The 18,174-nt window shown below is 41.1% G+C and overlaps 1 protein-coding gene across 4 annotated transcripts in view; it reads right to left on the minus strand.

The window, feature by feature from the left end:
- Window positions 1–18,174, minus strand: part of LOC148036792 (Asparagine synthase family protein) — a 115,166-nt gene that overhangs the window by 77,284 nt on the left and 19,708 nt on the right. For 2 of the 4 annotated variants that reach the window (XM_087675683.1, XM_087675682.1), the window contains exons 2-4: window positions 15,833–15,882; window positions 15,665–15,758; window positions 14,874–15,584 (exon numbers count right to left, since the gene is read on the minus strand). In XM_087675683.1, the coding sequence (XP_087531809.1) occupies window positions 14,874–15,584; window positions 15,665–15,758; window positions 15,833–15,882 (855 nt within the window). Of the gene's footprint in view, window positions 1–14,873; window positions 15,585–15,664; window positions 15,883–18,174 lie in introns of all 4 variants that reach the window. The other 2 variants (XR_015690508.1, XM_087675681.1) reach the window with 1 other exon arrangement.

Consider the following 18,174-nt stretch of genomic DNA (forward strand, 5'->3'; position numbering starts at 1 on the left):
AAAGCAAGCGCCGCAATCTTGGTTCCATAGGATGGATGAGTTCTTGCAGACTCACGAATACCATTCTACCCCTTATGACCCGAACTTCTTTGGTCAATTCACACTAGGCTAGATTTAGCTTACTCTGTTAGCATACTCCATCAATATTTAACAGCACCTAGTATAGGGGAGGTACCCTACTCGAGGCTTGGCTCTCCTTGGGCACGACGCGGCGTGGGGCCGTAGTGCATGCCCAAGGAGAGCCAAGCCTCAAGTAGGGTACCTCCCCTATACATAGGATGTCACATTGGATTGCATGTCTTCATGTGTTGTATTATTTGCGGTGTACTTATTCTTATGGCCTGACATATGGTTCTAGTTTATGTTTGCAGGGGTAGACTGATTCTGATCGGGCAAGAGATCCTGACACCCGGCATTCCCATAGCGACTACCTCTTTACCTTGGGTACAGCTCCCATTTCTTGGTCCAACAGTAAGTAGGGGACGGTGGCGGCTTCCACGGTCGAGGCTGAGTAACGGGCTCTCTTCGATGGCACCACCGAGACCATCTATCTGAGGAGTTTGCTCGCGGTGCTTCACTTTCCATGTGACTCTCCCACAATTGTCTACTGCGACAACCAAAGTACCATTGCCCTTGCGGGCAATCCGATCATCACACCACAGACACGGCATGTGGGAGTCCACTTCCACTTTTCCAAAGAGCAGGTTGAGCTAGACACTATTTTCCCTTTGACCATTCCTTATCACTCTGCCGTTTGGGACAGTAGGCACGGATACTCATTAGGACGAAAATTGATTTGAAACCCTCACTTAATGCTTAATCTATTAAACCTAAAAAGCCTTTTTTTTTAAATACCCAAAAAAAGAGTCCATAACTGGTTCCATCCATCTTAGTAGGGTTTAGTAGGCCACTGGGCAGCCAACGTGCACCCTTTGTCCGATGCCCTGTCCTCTCTAGGGTGATTACTTCGGCTCCCTTGGTAAAATAACCATCGCCCCTATAGTCTTAGTAGGCCACTGGGCAGTCGATGCGCACCCTTTGTCCGATGCTCTGGCTGCTTTGGGGTGGGTCGCCTTGGGGTAAAAGATAAACAAAGAAAAGGCTTGGCTGGCCTCTATTCTTGTGGCATCGTTGTTGGGCTTGAAAGGGGGTGTTGAGCTAAAAATGCATCAGCTCTACTTAAACAGCCTCAAAAATGCTTAATTAATGAAGAAACCTTGTTTATTTAAAAGAAATGCGATCCTAGAGAGTTTCTATGTCCCATAAGCACAAACCCACTTGGGAGGGCCTAAACTTTCTATAAATACATATGCTACCTTTCATTCAGCCCTCAATCTCGTTTTTGCAGATTTCACGTGTTTTAGCTTGCTACCCACACCCCGTTTACGGAGAACATCTCAACCGAAGCTGTCTATTGATGTCTCCATCAGTTGGCGCCTGATTTCCAGCCCTCTTTACGCAGTTTGGAGCTGATTCCAGCCAAGCGACTGCTGTTCCAGTGCAGACCTACTGCCATACAGCCTTCACGTCATCACAATCCTGCAATCTGCGTTTTTAGTCTCTCTCACCTGCAAGCTGTCCTACCTATGTTTATAGTCTTTCTCTCTCCTGCAAGCTTTCCTACCTACGTTTTTAGTCTCTCTCTCTCTCTCTCTTGCAATCTATGTTTTTAGTCTTTCTCTCTTCTATAAGCTGTCATGCCTGCGTTTTTAGTCTTTCTCTCACCTGCAGTCTGCGTTTTTAGTCTTTCTCTCTCCTGCAGGTTGCGTTTTTAGTCTTTCTCTCTTCTACAGGCCATCCTACCTACGTTTTTAGTCTTTCTCTCTCCTCATTGCTGTCTGCATCAAATCTAGCTTCTCATTAATACATTAGCTGGTGTTCAACATCCGGAGGCTGCTTTGCTATGATTCAAGATCCGTTCAGAGTATGACACACTCTCCAACTCATTATCCCTGCCCTGATCCTTAAGATACAAGAATTCGAGGTATAGTATTCATTCACTACATAGTGTGTTTGTTGCATGAGCATCATATATTCAGTAGTCATATCACTTCATTCATTCACTGTGCTCATTGTCTCTGAGTTGCTCTAACCCTAACTGTGTTCTTTTATCAGTCTGTACTTTGTCGTACGGTTTTTGTTTACATTTCTGTGTTAGGGTATTTCTTTACAACCCCATGTTTGTGTCATGAGGACATGTATTTTTGAAACCTCACTTAACATGTGGATTAATTTTTTATCACATGATTACATAAATGTTGCATATGTGAGGTGCAATTGGGATTAGAGTAAATTTATGAGCTTGGGACCCGAAGAAATCATGAGATGTCAAAGGCAAAAGTTACTATAAGTTATGCCACACAGATACTTGGTGGTATCTGGTGCCAGTTTTTGGCCTAGGTCATTCATTTTTCCATAAGTATCAGTTGGTTACACTAGAGAAGTGGCCTTTAATGGTACCTAACGCCAATCTGATGGTCAAAGATGGCACAGAGATACTCGGGAGTGGAAGATGCCTAGCCACTTTTATTATTGGCCAGTCAGATTATTTTTCAAGGCACTGAAATAATTATTAGATTAATTTTCAGTATTTAAAGATTGAAAATTAATATTTTATTATGGATAATGCTGAAAAAACCATTTGGGAAGGCTGCCACTTGTCAAAAATGCCCATGCAAGACTGAAAAACATCTTTAGACGCTAGAGAGAGGCATTTTTAGTGTATTCAGCTTGCAAGAGAAAGAGAGGAGATGCTACTGGTCTGATTTGCAGCCATTGGAGGACATTCTGAGGTAGCCAAGGATAAGAGAAGACCAATCAACAGCAGGTAACAGCATCTACAGGGTGTTGAGATAGGGCACCAATAGTAAATGACTGATTTTCTTCAGTTCTTTGCATCTACAAGCTGTTGTGGCAAGGCAACAGCTGCATTTGACTAATTTTCAGTCATTCTTCGCGACAAAACTCTGAATTTTCTCTCTACAGCTTTCTCTCTCATCTCCTAGCCATTTCACAACCTTGCTCCGAAGATCTCAGCATTTGGACCCTTGGAGACTGAGAAATTGCAAATTTCTCTACTGTAAACCCTAATTTACAGTAGAAATTAGGGTTTATAGTAGCCTTGGGAAGCGTGCCAAAAATTGAAAGCTCCAAGACTTGGATTTTTTCACGACTGAAGGTGAATTTCAACTAGATTCAAGTGAAGGACTAGCAAGCCATTGAATTTGGGGCATTTCCATCATCTATGAAGTGGATGAAGGCTAATTAAGTGCCCGAATCAAGGGGCAAATCAGATTGAAGACTTGCTCGTCGCTTTGGACAGCAAGGGGAGTTTGGATTGCGAAGGGGATCGGGAGAATCCCATTGTAAATCAACTTTTTCATCAATAAAGCTAAAGAAATACCAAAAGGGGAGCCAATTTTGGGGCCAATCGGGTGTGCATTGTCCAAGATTAATAGGTAAATTTGTATTTTCAGATTTGCATTAATTGTTTGCTGTTGTAATTAAGTTGTAATCAGGGATTTACCACCCTATCCGAGGAGGAAGGCTGGTTACAATTTGAGTGCCTTTAAGATAGCAAAAGACACGTTTGACTAGTTGCCAATGCATAGTATCAAGGCTATGCATAAAGCATGCTGACTGAGAGACCCCAAACTGAATATGTGGCTGTATATTACACAAATACAAATACCAAGTCTATCTCAATTGGAGTAGAGATAGGCTTGTCCTCCTCACCTACAGCACACCCATAGTTGCACTAGTACCATGTACGAAAGGTTTGATACTATACCATACTTTAGGTACCGTACTTTACGTATTAGTACCATAAGGTACCAACTTAATGGATACATCTTTCCCATTCGAACTGCACTTTGAGATGAGCTAAATGCTCCTTATATTAATATGATTCTCCCATGAGATTAGGTTATTTGAGATTCAAACAATTTCTCTCAACCTTCTCTCTCAAGCTCACACTTCTCTTATGTGTATGATCATGCATGTATGATGTATCCACTCCCATCTATGTAGTTATAAGTTGTAGGCAGCAGTAGCACATGTTGCGCATGCAACATTAGGTTTTGGCATGTTACCCTCAAGTACTCATCTTATATACTCTAATAGCATTGCTATTTAGACTTGAAATATCTATTTTATTATCTTTAGTCAAAAATAATCAAGTTATTTTTTTCGTACTAATATCGTACAATACCTTATAAAATCTTAAGGTACCATTTAATACCATATTTTATCATACCATACCGTATCATATCTTTCATGCCTAACAACTATGAGTACATTGTATGTCAAGATACTAGTGCAAATAGCCAAAATGTATGACATCAAAAGCATATTGCAATTCAGCCTTCAAGGCTGCAATTTGTCTCCTAAGGTCTAATCAGCAGCATATCATCCACATAAAGAGTGAGAATCAAGAGATTATCCCCATCTTTGCAAACATAAAGCATGCTTTCAGTCTGTGAATTACTAAAGCCAAGGGCAATGAAATATGCATGTATCTTCTCATACCATGTCATAGGTGCCTATTGTTGGAATATCAAAGTAAGCATGAAACTGTGTGCACAAGAGGAAGAAGAGAGCTTAAGTACAAGAAGGAAATCTTGCTTAGTAAGTTGCTCAAGTACAACTAAGGTACACTCTCTCATCACTTGGCAATGACCTCTAGGCTGTTTATATAGCCTCACTGTGGGCTAGGGTTAGGGTTTTCCTTGCCCTTCATTCCATTCACACCTCACCTTCCCTCATGCACACTTGCTTACTCAGAGTTCCCATGCTATACTTCTAATACCCCCCCCCCCAATATCAAGGTGCCATTGGATTACATAGCATGTAAATGGTTCCCCCTCTCAATGAATCAGTGGGATACCTTTATAAAATAGGCTACAACGATGTTGATGGAAAGATGATACAATAAATACTAGAAACGTCGGTCATTAGATGCTTTGGCGACATAGTTGGCCTCCAATTCTTTTGGTACTTCCAGAGAGTTAGGACATTGACTAGTGATATGTCCTACTTATTTACATTTGTTGCACTTCATCTTGTTGGGATATTTTTTCCAGCAGTTACTTACAATGTCTTTTTTTTATTGCAAAAGGAACATTTAGTAGTAACAGTATAGACTAAGAGGGCCAATAACCCCCCTCCATCATTCTATATTTCACTAATACTTGCCGTGGGTAGAAGTCCCTCCCATCAAACTTCCAGATTTAAGGCTTTACATCAACATAGGCCATGAGAGAAAGGTCTTACCAATCGCACAAGGCAATGGGAGTATCTAATCCTTTACAAGGTGGGCAATAACAGCGGAAGCAATTAAAATGATGTTTTAATCCAAGTAAATAGGAGGCTGAAAGTAACTGATGTGTACTCAAACAAATAAGATTAGACGAAGAGATGAAACTGGTCTATGTGTTTATATTTGACACATAGCCTTACAATGATCAAGAGTGAGATGATGAGAGTTAAGCATTTAGGGAATATGCTTAAGGTAGGAAACCTAATCTCCTCAAGACATAAAATATCTTCCACATACTGCTTTGAACCAAGATCTTGACTTAGAGATGTAGCATCAGTGCTTACAAGCACTCATCTCACAGTATATGCCTACAAGTCGGCTTTTGATGAACTTAATGGTGTCCATCAAGTGTGTTCAGATTTGAGATGGAGCTCACAAATCTGCAATGAGTGCTAGAGACCATTTAATCAATGATTCAAATCATTGTTAGAGTTGAAGTAGTGATTGGGTTTAAGAAAACCCTAAAGCTTGCAATGAAACTTTCATGGCTGCCAAGACCCACAATTAGGGTTTTGTTCTATATGAGCAACTGAGGAGGAATTTTGAGAAACCCTTTTAGGGTTAGATAGCCCATTTGGGGGACTAACAAAGCCCCATGGTAGCATGAATAATTGCGCCCCCTACAGCCCGCGGCAACACTATGAACTTCATGCTGTCCAAAACTGTGCCTTTTCTGAAAGAAATGGCAATGCTGAGCTCCTGTGTACCCACTGTTGGGCTCTGATGTGCCACCCAGCTATGCCCTGAGGTGGGGAGAAGGTTCCCAGAAGAGATCTTGTGGAGATATTGCCTCCTTTCCTCTCCCCAGGTCCTTCACTAGCTTGTGGTCAAAGAACTGGCTATGGAGGAGAAGAGGATAGAGTGAGGAAAATGAGATATTCTTATACACTTAGGTCAAGATGGAGTTAGGGGAAGTTTGTTTAATCAGAGATGGCTCTGATACCATGTTGGAACTTGGAATATCATAGTGAGAGCATAAAACTGTGTGCACAAGAGGGAGAAGAGAGCTCAAGTACAAGAAGGAAATCTTAGTAAGTTGCTCAAGTACAACTAAGGTACACTCTCTCATCACTTGAGAGTGACCTCTAGGCTATTTATATAGCCTCACTATTGGCTAGGATTAGGGTTTTCCCTACCCTTCAATCCATTCACACCTCACCTTCCCTCATGCACCCTTGCTTACTCAAGGTTCCCATGCCACACTTCTAACACCTATTTCAAATTCAACCGATACACTTTCCTCTCTGAGTCTTTTTGAACAAAGCCAGGAGGTTGTATAACATGTCACATAAACCTCCTCATGTGAAGATCACCACTCAAAAAAGCAGTCTTCACATCCAACTGATGCACATGCCAATCAAAATAGGCAGCCACAACAATGACACTGTTGTTGAGCTAAAATAAGCATTATGTGCTTAATTACCCTCTTAAACAGCCCCAAAAATGCTTAATTAATTAAATCCCCAATTTGATGCGCGGTTCAAGAGAGTTTTAAAACGGTGTGCGGTACAAGGTCTCGAAACCTTCTATAAATAGGCCCCGGCTGCCCTCCATTCAGCCTTAATCTCATTTTTATAGGTTTCAGGAGTTGTATCTCTATTGCCCACGCCCCCTTCGTGAAGGACATCATGATCAAAGCTTTCCATTGCTATTTACTATCATCTAGTGCCTAATTCCATCCTCCATCACCCACATCCAGCTGTCGATTGCTGATCCTATCACGTCCTGATGTGCGTTAGCTACTCGGTGCTCATCCTCAACTATTGGCATCATCAATCAAGCTATGTTTACTATCATCAGGGCCTTTTGGAGATGTTGCCACATCATTGAGGTGTCGTTGCTCACATCAGACTGCCTGTGTTTAGTCTTCTCTGTCCTCCGTGGGGTCATCCACACTGTCACCTACACTCTGCACCCTATTGCCCACACCAGATTGTTGGCATTTTCCTCCTACAGTTGTCGCCAAGTTTTCTCTCTCCTCTACAGTTTGTGTTTGCTGCATATTCTCTCTCCTACTACCTGCCTGCATTAGATCTAGTCTTCTGCGGCTGTGTTTGCTGTTGTTCGACTCTCGGAAGCTGCCTTTGCTACATTCTGAGATCTGTCAAGAGTACGACACTCTCTCTTACTTCGCACCTTTGCCTCGGTCCTCAAGACACAAGAGTTTGAGGCATAGTTTTCATTCCTACACAGTTTGTTTGCTACATAAGCATTGTATATTCAGTAGTCATACATTCATTCACATTCATTGTGTTCATTATCTCTATGTTACCCTAACCCTAACTATGTTCTTCTAAGTTTATGCTTTGTCATAAGCTTTAGTTTATGTTTCTACGTTAGGGTATTTTTGCAAATGGTATCAGAGCAAGGTTCTCTTCCACGAAACCTCGTCCTTTGATCGAGAAGCCCTTTGCAAGAAGCAAGAACAATAGGAGGGCAAGATGACCAAATTCACCACATCATCATGATGCTCCCGAGCCTAGCACATCGAGACATGTGACAGAGTGGGCTTCACAGCTTGCTCCTCTATCCGACATGGCCAAAGAGACTTTGGACTATCATGGAGTCCACAGACCATACGACATTTCACAATCCGAATGCGACCTCATTCTCATGTATTGAGCTCAACAGCAAATTGAAGGTAAATCTGAGCTTTTCCCTTTAGATTCGGTACACCACTCTAATGATTTTACAAGGGCGGAAGTTCCAAAAAGGACTGATCACCCTTATGTGGAAACTAGCATGGAGTATAAGCCATTTTTTGCTCCACCTTCATTCACTCCCATGTTAGGTACGCATGATACTTCTCAATCTTTTGATTTTACTCCCTCTTTTCGGCAAGATATCGGAGATACTCATGATGAAGGAACTATCTACACCAAGTATTGGTACATTAGCCTTGAAGAGGATAGGTATTTCAAATTGCACTCAAGAAAAGGTAAACAAAAATTGCAAGAATCTATGGTGAGTGCTCCATCTTTTCCTTCAAATTTTCCATCTCATGGTCAATATGATTTTGGTGATCCATCTATTTTTTCACTTGCATTTAATGGACAAAAGGAACCTAACACTTTTCCAACAACTCAAATGATAAATCCATTTAATCTCCGAGTCATCCCACCCATTAGTTCCACTGCACCTTCCTTTTAGCCTCCATTAAGTGCACCACGCATGTCTTCTCACATCACACCAGGGTTCGTTCACCCATAGGCACGCCTTTTAGGACCTCATTTTTTCCTCAATCGGATGGTATCCCTATGATGGAGGTCTATCCTTCCATCCCCACACTTTCGGGTTTTCCACAGCTTGGGAATGCCACTCGACCACCACCTAGTATGGATCTGTTGTTGGTACCACAGTTTGCCTCCATGGCATTACCTAGTGGGCCTTTTGGTCATTTTGCTCTGCCTAAGCATCTACTCAATAGGGCTTATGTGTCCTGGTGCCTCCACCTTTATCGGCACTTTATGAAAACATTCATGTTCTAGTGCCTCCACATCAATCGACACCCATTGGACACTATCCGCCTAGTTCTGCCTACCCACCTCCCCCTCCTACTTATCCCCCTCTAGCACCTCCTCCTTATTCCACTTATCTGGCACCTCATGGTTCTTTATTCTCATAAGCCAAGCATGCTTTTAAGAATGAGACTCACTTCAACAAGTCGAATTTCACTACTTGGTCAAATTTGATGAGACATGTCCTTCACTCCCAAAATGTATGGATCTTGTGCAGAAGTTGAAACCCCAACATGATCCCGCACTTGTTCCATACAAGGTTGTCCACTCATAGAAGGCTGGAAATGCCTCTGCTATTGTCGAGCTGATGCAAGGTCTATTACCTGAATTTCATTCACAGCTTTAGCATTTTGACAGCATCCAAGCATTGGACACACTTAATTGACCACTATGCAGCTTGGGATAGAACCCATCGCATCAATTTGGATCATGAGCTCCAAAACTTTAAAATCACTAACTGGGATGACTTGAAAGTCAAGTTGACTGAGTATCAACGGCTTCTTGTCGAGTTCTCTACCATGGGGGCTACCGAGGAACTACTTTCATTTTGCACAACAAGTGATCTCACAACCTACCATGCCCACATTCTACGAATTTGAGTGTCAGCTATTGCATTACGCTCAGCTGTTTGATCAATTTAATAGTTTGATCTCTACAGAGAGAGCTCTCATTGCTTCTTCTCAAAAGGAGCAGTAAGCGAAGGGTGAACAAAATCAAAATTCAAATCAAAATCAAAATCAAAACCAAACTAGTGAGACCCAAGGAAACTCCCACAGTCATCTCTAAAACCCAAGTGGCAAAATGTATCGAAGAAAAATCGGTATTGTCAACATTGTCAAAAGGCTAGCCATTTTAACGACGAGTGCTGATCAAAGACAAGAGACACAACACCAAAAGCTAAGAATCACACCCCTACCCGTCAATCGGGCAAACCCCAACAAGGGAGGTAAGGGGGTGGCAACCCTTAGCAGGGGCACTGGCAAGGCCAAACCCACACTACCACCAATCAACCATCACAGTCAACAATGTTCTCAATACCAAAGGTCTTGTCCGACTCATCTACAAAGGCCCACATCGTCTCCGTAGAGACATTTGAGGATGTGAGTCTCGTCCATATCTAAGTTGCCTGCTAACAAGGTGACTGCAAAGGCCCACTCGTCACAACCGAGTACTTCTACTCCTTGGATTGTGGACAACGGAGCTACCAATCATATGACTCCCATCGCGGACATTTTTCTCTCCCAAGCCCCTACAGCCGAGCAACGTCCAAGTTGGGAACAACTCCTCGGTCACAATTCATGCTCACGGTCACATCAGCTTTCCCATTAACGAGGACCCGGATCAAGCTACACTAGATGATGCATACTGCGTCCCCCAACTTAGGGTGAACTTATTATCTGTTTAGCAACTTTGTTGGTTGGGTCAAGCAATCTTATTCATAATGACCACAATCGAGGTCCTTGACTCTCAAATTGGTTTAGTGATTGCTAGAGGTGAGGCACAATCTAGTGGCCTATACCACATGACAGTTTCTTTCCGAGCCAACAGTCGAGAGCTCTCAATTCCACTGCTTCCAAGCTTTCACTGCTACACACGAGCCTACGAGCACTAATGAGCATCTTTGGCATTTTCACTTAGGGCATCTAGGATACGACTCTCTTTATGAATTGTTATGTCGACAGATGGTTGATGGTCTTTCTCGCTTAAAGCTATCGCAGGATATCTGTAAAGCTTGTCAGCTCAAGAAACAGCACAGTACCCCATTTTTCCAACAGTCTACACATACAACTGAGGCACCTCTTAGATTGATTCATGTTAATCTTTGTGGTTTGACATCCATCGTCGTCTTGAACGGCAAAGTGTATTTCTTTTTTATCGTGGATGATCATTCTCATTACATGTGGATATACTTTCTCAAGCATAAGTCCAATACCTTCACATATTTTTTTCCTTGGGTGCTACTGGTGCATAACCAAACTTGACATCATGTAGAATACATGAGAAGCAATAGTGGGGTCAAGTTTACCTCCCACGAGTTTTTCCGAGTTTCTATAAGAGCATCGTATTTCTCGCCAGCTCACCTCTACTAACTCATAGTAACTGTCCTCCCAATGCCACAAACATCATAACTGCTGCTATTTGCACATGTAACACGCTTCCCAATAGGGGCTGAATGCAAAGAGAAAAACAAACACTGCCTAGAAGTGATGTGCTTTGAAGCTCCACTGTCAAAATACCACATTTGCTGCATTTCAGCAGCACTAAATGCTGAATTAGCCATTGAAGAATCATAACCGTAAGTCAGAAATGCATAGTTCTCCTCCACAAAGTTGGCTGAAGTATTACCATCAGTAGATTTGCTGGTTGATGTCTCTTGGATAGCCAAACCAGAGTTCTTTTTCTTCTCTTTGGCTAATCTCTTACAACATTCATCAATATAGTGACCTGGCTTCTTGTAATAATGACATTTCCCCTTCTTTTTAGACTTTTCTATATCATGGACAGCCTTATTTAATGGTTGTCCAACATCACCCTTTTACTGATTTTTTGCATTTTGACTTTTTCTTTTCTTTGAACTTTGAAAGTATAGCCACATCTCCTAAACAGAATGCAACACTCTTCCGAGTTTGTTCCTCTTGCAACAAGAGGCTTTCCAACTCCACAAATGTAAGGGGCTACTATCTCCCCACCCCCCCTCAAAGTCAGCATCAAAGAGGTGTGGAAACCAAGATATAACTTTGGAAGAGAGTCCAATGTGATGTTTACCAATTCAACATCCTAAAAGATTTCATCCACATTGAGCACCTGCTCGCGCAAATCTCGTATGTGAGTAAGGTGATCAGTCATGCTATCACCCTCATCCATGTTCACATTGGCCAACTCTCTACAGAGATAAGATATTCCGGCCTCGTTACGTGCTGCAAACATATGCTCAAGTACATACCATGTTGATTTTGAGATCTTACAAGACCGGATATAAAATGATCAATCTTTTCACTCACAAGGCAATCAAAGAAAATGCCTATGCATCTTTTAAGTCCCGTCTCCTCTGATCCTTGATAAGAGGGGAGAAGGAGCAGCAACAACAGCACCCTGTCCTCTAGCGTTACGTTGAGGTGTTTGAGGTGCAAGACCTCCTGGTCGTTGCAAACAGAGTCCCACAAGTCCTTCGCTACAAGAAGATTATGGACCATAAAACTCCACAACGGGTAGTTTGATCTATCAAATTTGTCCTCCTGAGTGAGAACACCAAGGATATTGCTCTGATCATTAGTCCCTTGACGTGCCATGCTATCAGTAATGGACAAAAATCTACAACCAAATACTTCTCTGCTAAAGTATAGATTGTACTCCTCATAGTACCAAAAATTCCCCCAAGATTATGCAACAAGTACCAAGTTGTCACACAAATACCGAAGTGTGCCCAATTTGACCCAAATCAGTACTTAGCCAAGAAATAACAGCAATGCACTATTGTACCAAACCTGCCTAGTAATGTGTGTTCTCGAAAGTACAAATTATAGCAACTTAATGTCAATTCTTACCAAAATTTACTGAATTTTTTCAAAACTTTCTACTCAATCTAACTGTAACAGCAATTAAATGCTATTGTACCGCTTATTTACTGCCTTGGAATGCGTGTCAAACAAAAACCCCAAATTTCTTCATAAAGTTTCAAAGAAATTGAAAAATTTTGTATCTTACAGCTTGATTTTCTACAATAATGTCACCTCGAGGTGCGTACCAATAGCAAATAGCAACTGTAATTTGCCTTGTGATGCGTGCTAGAGCCTCTAAGACAAAAAGCCCCAAATTTCTTGTACAAATGTCAATGAAATTATGCAATGTCAGCGTTTCCAATGAAGATTCACACATGGGACTGCAAATTAGGCAACCATGAAATTGTTTATAGGAATATTAAAGAAATTGTGAAATTTCTTCGAATTGAACTTCGAGAGCGAAAATTGATAAAAGCCCCAAATTTTAGGCAACACAAGCTAAGATTCAAAAAGAGAGAGTCAAAATGGATGGAAAATTGCAAAAATTTCAAAAAAAAAACCAAACCTGAAACTTAGGGATTCTGCACTTTTTAGGGTTTGCAAAAAATCGCAAGTAGGGCTGAGAATATGACGGGCAAAGGTGAGAAAATAAAAGATAAGAGTTGAAAATAACAATAGCTCATCCTTCTCTTTCTCGGGCAAAGAGCTGATTGACAACAACAAGACCTTAGGCAGGGTGGCACCGGCTGACAATGGCTGAACTAGATCCGCGTATAAAACCTTACTCTGATACCAAATGTTGAAAAATGACAGCCAACTACGAAGGAGAGAAAAGAGAGACAATGAGAATGTGTTGAAGCAAAAAAGTAGAGTGTACTTGCTGAACTAAAAGAATGAGAATGAAATGTACACAATAGGTCTAAGATAGACCTAGCTCTAACTCAACTAGAGTTAAATAACTCTAACTCTAAAAGTGATGACACAACTTATAACTTTAGTTGTGTTCACACTAAGAACTAAAAAGAACTAAAGACTAAAACATTGGGCACTACCCATAGAATTAGCAAATTCTAACAATCGGCACCCCTTCTTCATCTTTGACTTCTCTCTCTCCATCCTTTTTCTTCCCCTTGTACTCCTCTTTTACCCTTGATGGCTCATTCTATTACTTCTTCATCGAGTATTTCTACTCCTTCCCCATCCCCTCAAGTGTCTTCTAGGGGCTTCTTGAGATAAGAGGGGATATACCTTTAGCATGAGCTTAAGTTTAGTCCAAGGAGTAGTTCACTTATTGTTAAGGACCCAAGCCTTAGTGCCAAATTAAAAACAAGAGTAATTAAAAAGCAATTGATTACTCATTTAGAAAGTTGATTTGGCTATTTTGAATCTTTTCTATCTCATTTGAAAAGCCCAAGTTCGGAGACAACCATCATTCTTTTCTTTGCTACAAAAATTGTTGTTTTTAACCATGGAACATGAGCTGGTAGCATATATAGAGTCGAGACAATATCCAATCTTCTCCTCTTGACATGGAAAATCTATTGTAAAGCTTTGTAACTCCATTTATAATAAGATATGTTATTGATTTTTCTCTAAATTTCAAAATAAATTATTACATTACAATACGCTGAGATACTTTGGTGTGGTAGCAATGCATGTCTAAATTTTCTTAGTTTGACAGTGAATTGGACATACAAAGATTAGCGTAAAGCATTGGGATTGATGCATAAACAAGATTGAGGTATCGTAAAGCAAGTCAAATCAGTTCGGAACTAAGATTTACACATATTACATAATGTTTGCAATGTGCAACAATGTGGAACCAAGATTACACCTCCAATGTCACTTTTGCAGGTCATTAGCTTGAGAACAACATATGTACTCATATGTATCACAATTGTTAGATGGTGACTAGAAAAATTTGATGCGTGTACACAGTCACATTTGATGAGAGCAACTGAGGATATTGCACTGGAAACAAGTCTAGGCTGATTCAAGAGCAAGGCACATGGAAATTAGTAACATTAAGAGAGTGTCCGTTTGTGACAACAAGTCATTGTAATTTCTACAAGCTTTGAATAATGATAAATAAATACCAAGAGGGGCACCAATATTTGGGGCCTATCACGTGCCATATATCGTACAAGAGCATTCTAACTCTCCTGTTCAATGAGTCTTTTGTACATTTGCTGATTTATTTTTTGTGCAAGTCAGTTTATGATCAATACCCTTTAGATTAGACCGAAAGAATAATGATCTTCTGTGTACCACAATGTGTAGCCTTTATGGCCTTCACATAAATTTCCAGCTTATCAGATTACTCATTATAGCTAATTAGCTACCTAGACCTATTGACTGGATGATTGATTTTCAAGAAATGCTCTGTTTAATGTCTAGCCCAATAATTAGATGCACATCACAGCCCAAACTATGTTGACCTAGTAGCTTTTCTAGCAAGCATTTCACAGTAAACTAATATGATCAGAATTCCTGCTCATGACTAGCTTTCCTCTTTAATGAAAGTCTTGTAGAGCATACCCATTCATGCCTGGCAATGTTGGCAATACGCCGTTTTACAGACTCTTTTAGAGCAGCTAGAAGATACATGGGAATCCACATATCAGTTACAGGTGTTGAAATATGTGAGGGGAGCATCTCAAAATCTTCACATGGTTTCTGATGGTTAATGTTGAAAATTTTTGCTTCCTGATTTGGAGAAGTACTTGCAACATCTCTGAATTGTTGCATCTGCAGAGCTGTCCCAAGAGAAAGATGGCCACTGTCAGCACACATTCCAGTATGTGATAACATCCTGTTCCTCGTGTACGTTCGCTCAGGATCACAGAAATCAGGATTTACACTGTCTCTTTCCCAGCTTATCATCTTGATCAGACTAGGGTCTTTCCAGCTGTGTGTCACAAGCCCAGATTTGCAAAATAATAAACCCTTGTTAATGCAAATACTCTGGATTCCACAAGGTAACTCCTGCCAATAGTCAAACATGCAGCAGATATCTCCTGTCTTTTCTGTCTCAGGCGCAGCATCCATTTTCCTTTCAGATGAGAATGCATGGCTTTCGCAATCCCTATATTCAGAGGTCTGTAGTGGCGACACCTGCTCAGAAGTTGTGCTGAACAATGGAGCTACTGAAGATAGAACAAACTGTGGGTATTTCTCAGATGGCCAATGCACCAAGAGGCTCCTTCTTCCCAATGCATCTCGCCCAAACCACAGAGATTTAGATTCAGCCTGAAATTTTGACAGGAGAGAATATCAACATCTACTTGCCATTCAAAAATAAACAGAACAGATTGAATAAAGTTGCTTGCCTGCCAATAAATCAGAGACCAAGGTCCCCTTATATTGGACAACACATCTGGGATGCTCAAATGACCAGCAGTGAGGAGTTTTTGTTCAAAACAGCTACAGTCATCCATGATCACACTGTCAGTATGGCAAAAGCAAGGACAGCACTTGCTTAACGAGTCAAAAAGCACCTGTGCATCATTTTCCTCAGGTTCAATTTGAAGTCCACCAAATATTTCACCTATAACAAAAAAGCTATCATTTCTCAAAGTCTTAGAAGTAACCTCCTCTGAACATTCCTCAAATGTAAGCCCCTCCATTAGCATGCTGAAGAAGATCACATTACAGTAGAGACCAAGACTTTACAAGCTAACTTTAAATCATTGACCCTCAAAAGAAAATTTATTAATAACAAATGTAACATACATCCAACACAAATGTGATAGGCATCCAATGCAAACTATTCTCAAAGATTCAAGGTAGTAAATAATCAGACCTGCAAGCAAAGGTAAAAACACAACAAAAACTTGCCTTAAGAGACACCAACACATGCTCTTGCTTAAGAGTCCCAAACTTATGTCCTGGATACCCTGCATACTAACGGGCAAATGGACCCACATTACCATGGACTTCATTACTGGTTTGCCTACTACCAAAAAGGGATGGAATAGTATATATGTGGTGGTAGATAAACTCACCAAGGTAGCCCATTTCATTCCAACCAAGACCCAATTTACTACTTTACAAGTGGCTAGACAGTTTATGGAGTAGATTTTAAATTACATGGATTACCGCAGGTTATTGTTCATGACAAATATTCAAAGTTCATGAGAAACTTTTGATTGGCAATATCCACATCCATGAGCACTAAATTGGCTCCTTCTACAGCCTATCGTCCATAAACTGATGGACAAACAGAAAGGGTAAACAAGTGGTTGAAGACTTATCTTCGCCATTGTTGTCATGATGTGCAGAATTCATGTGATTCTTGGTTGCACTTGACTGAGTTTGCCTACAATAACTCCACTCATGCTAGCATTGGAGTTTCACCCTTTGAGGCTATGTCATCTAGAGTGGCATCTCATCAGTCATGCATCTTTGTCATTATTGCACTCTCTTTTTCAACTCGCATTATTAAATGTTATTTTCCCCTCCAGTAAATTGAGTTTCTTGCTTCTATCACTGACTGACTGCAAATATGAGAGGGTGTTGCTATTTTGAGTTCATGGTAACAAAGCACAGCACCCTCCATCATTGGGAGGAGACAGCTAGCTAGTCGCTGGGGCGATGCAATTCAGACCTGCACATTCCATACTTCTACATCATCTACTGGCAGTGTTCATCATTAAAAACTGCATTTCCGGCAGAATGCTGCAGCAAGAGACTGCAAACATCAGTTGATGACAGTAGGAGGCTGTGTTTTCCTCTCTGAGAAAGCAAGACACTGTCTTTCAGCCACATAAAACAAGAAGACCTCCATGGCAGCAGCGGTAGCTGTTTTTTCAGTCAAGAGAAGTACCGCACACTGTTTCATCAGGTGAGGATAGAAGTAGCTGCATTTTAATCAGGCGACACAGTCCAGTCCTGTCCAGGTCTGTGTTTCCATGCTTGAGGCAGCTGGAGGGAAACAAAGTAGCGGATACACATGTTTTGCTGAGATCATCAGCACTCGTAGATTGGCATTCATCACACGGCTGCCTTTTAGCAGTTTTCAGCATAGCATGCAAGAAGAAGATTGCCCCTACACTAGGCTCATCTAGGTACGTGTAACCTAGTCAGGCACTTAAAGCCGGCCCCTCAAGATGCTAATGCAAAAGAAGAAATGGAATCATCAGACTAATGCAGCCATAGCAAGACAAGCAAAGCAAGCAAGCTTGGGAAAAATAGTGCCTTCGGAGACTACCATGTGCAATGCCATGAATACGGTGGATCCAAAGTCAACGATCCCTCATAAAAGACCGAAAAGGGATAAATGCGCACAGATGCATGTTTACATAAATAGAATGCCAATGCATGGGGTAATACAAAGGGGCATGCAAGATTTCATGCTCATGCAAAATGCGATACAATCCACTGAACAACGGAAAGGGAATTGTTTACTTGTCCTAGTGTCCTTTTACAATCATGTCATCCTAACGGTGCGGATGAAGTTACAAATGTTCTTAAGTACAATACAAAGAATAAATGTCTGAAATGTCTAAAACTAAACGGTAAACATCATCACTGTCACAAGCAAATCGATGGAAGGATTCCCAAATCCCACATAGTCTGTTGGTACCAGCAATGTAATGGGTCTCCCAGAGGGGGTCTTGGAGTTGAGGAATTCGCAAGAAGGTTAAGAGCGGGCAGTAGACCTGTCTCATAAGGCACAATGTCAAATAATATGATCTGAGTTATGGACTCACAATCTAGTGCATAAGACTGCACTATGTCCCGCTTACCAAAGACGACATCCCCTCTAATGATCACCTTGTTTTCCTAAGAATCAAACAAAGGATGGGCTGTCACTTTGAAAAAATAACCCACAAAGATC

Source organism: Lygodium microphyllum, chromosome 4 (genome assembly GCF_053477565.2).
Source record: "Lygodium microphyllum isolate KBCC chromosome 4, Lygodium_microphyllum_v1.1.10, whole genome shotgun sequence".
In the NCBI taxonomy this organism is placed as follows: domain Eukaryota; kingdom Viridiplantae; phylum Streptophyta; class Polypodiopsida; order Schizaeales; family Lygodiaceae; genus Lygodium; species Lygodium microphyllum.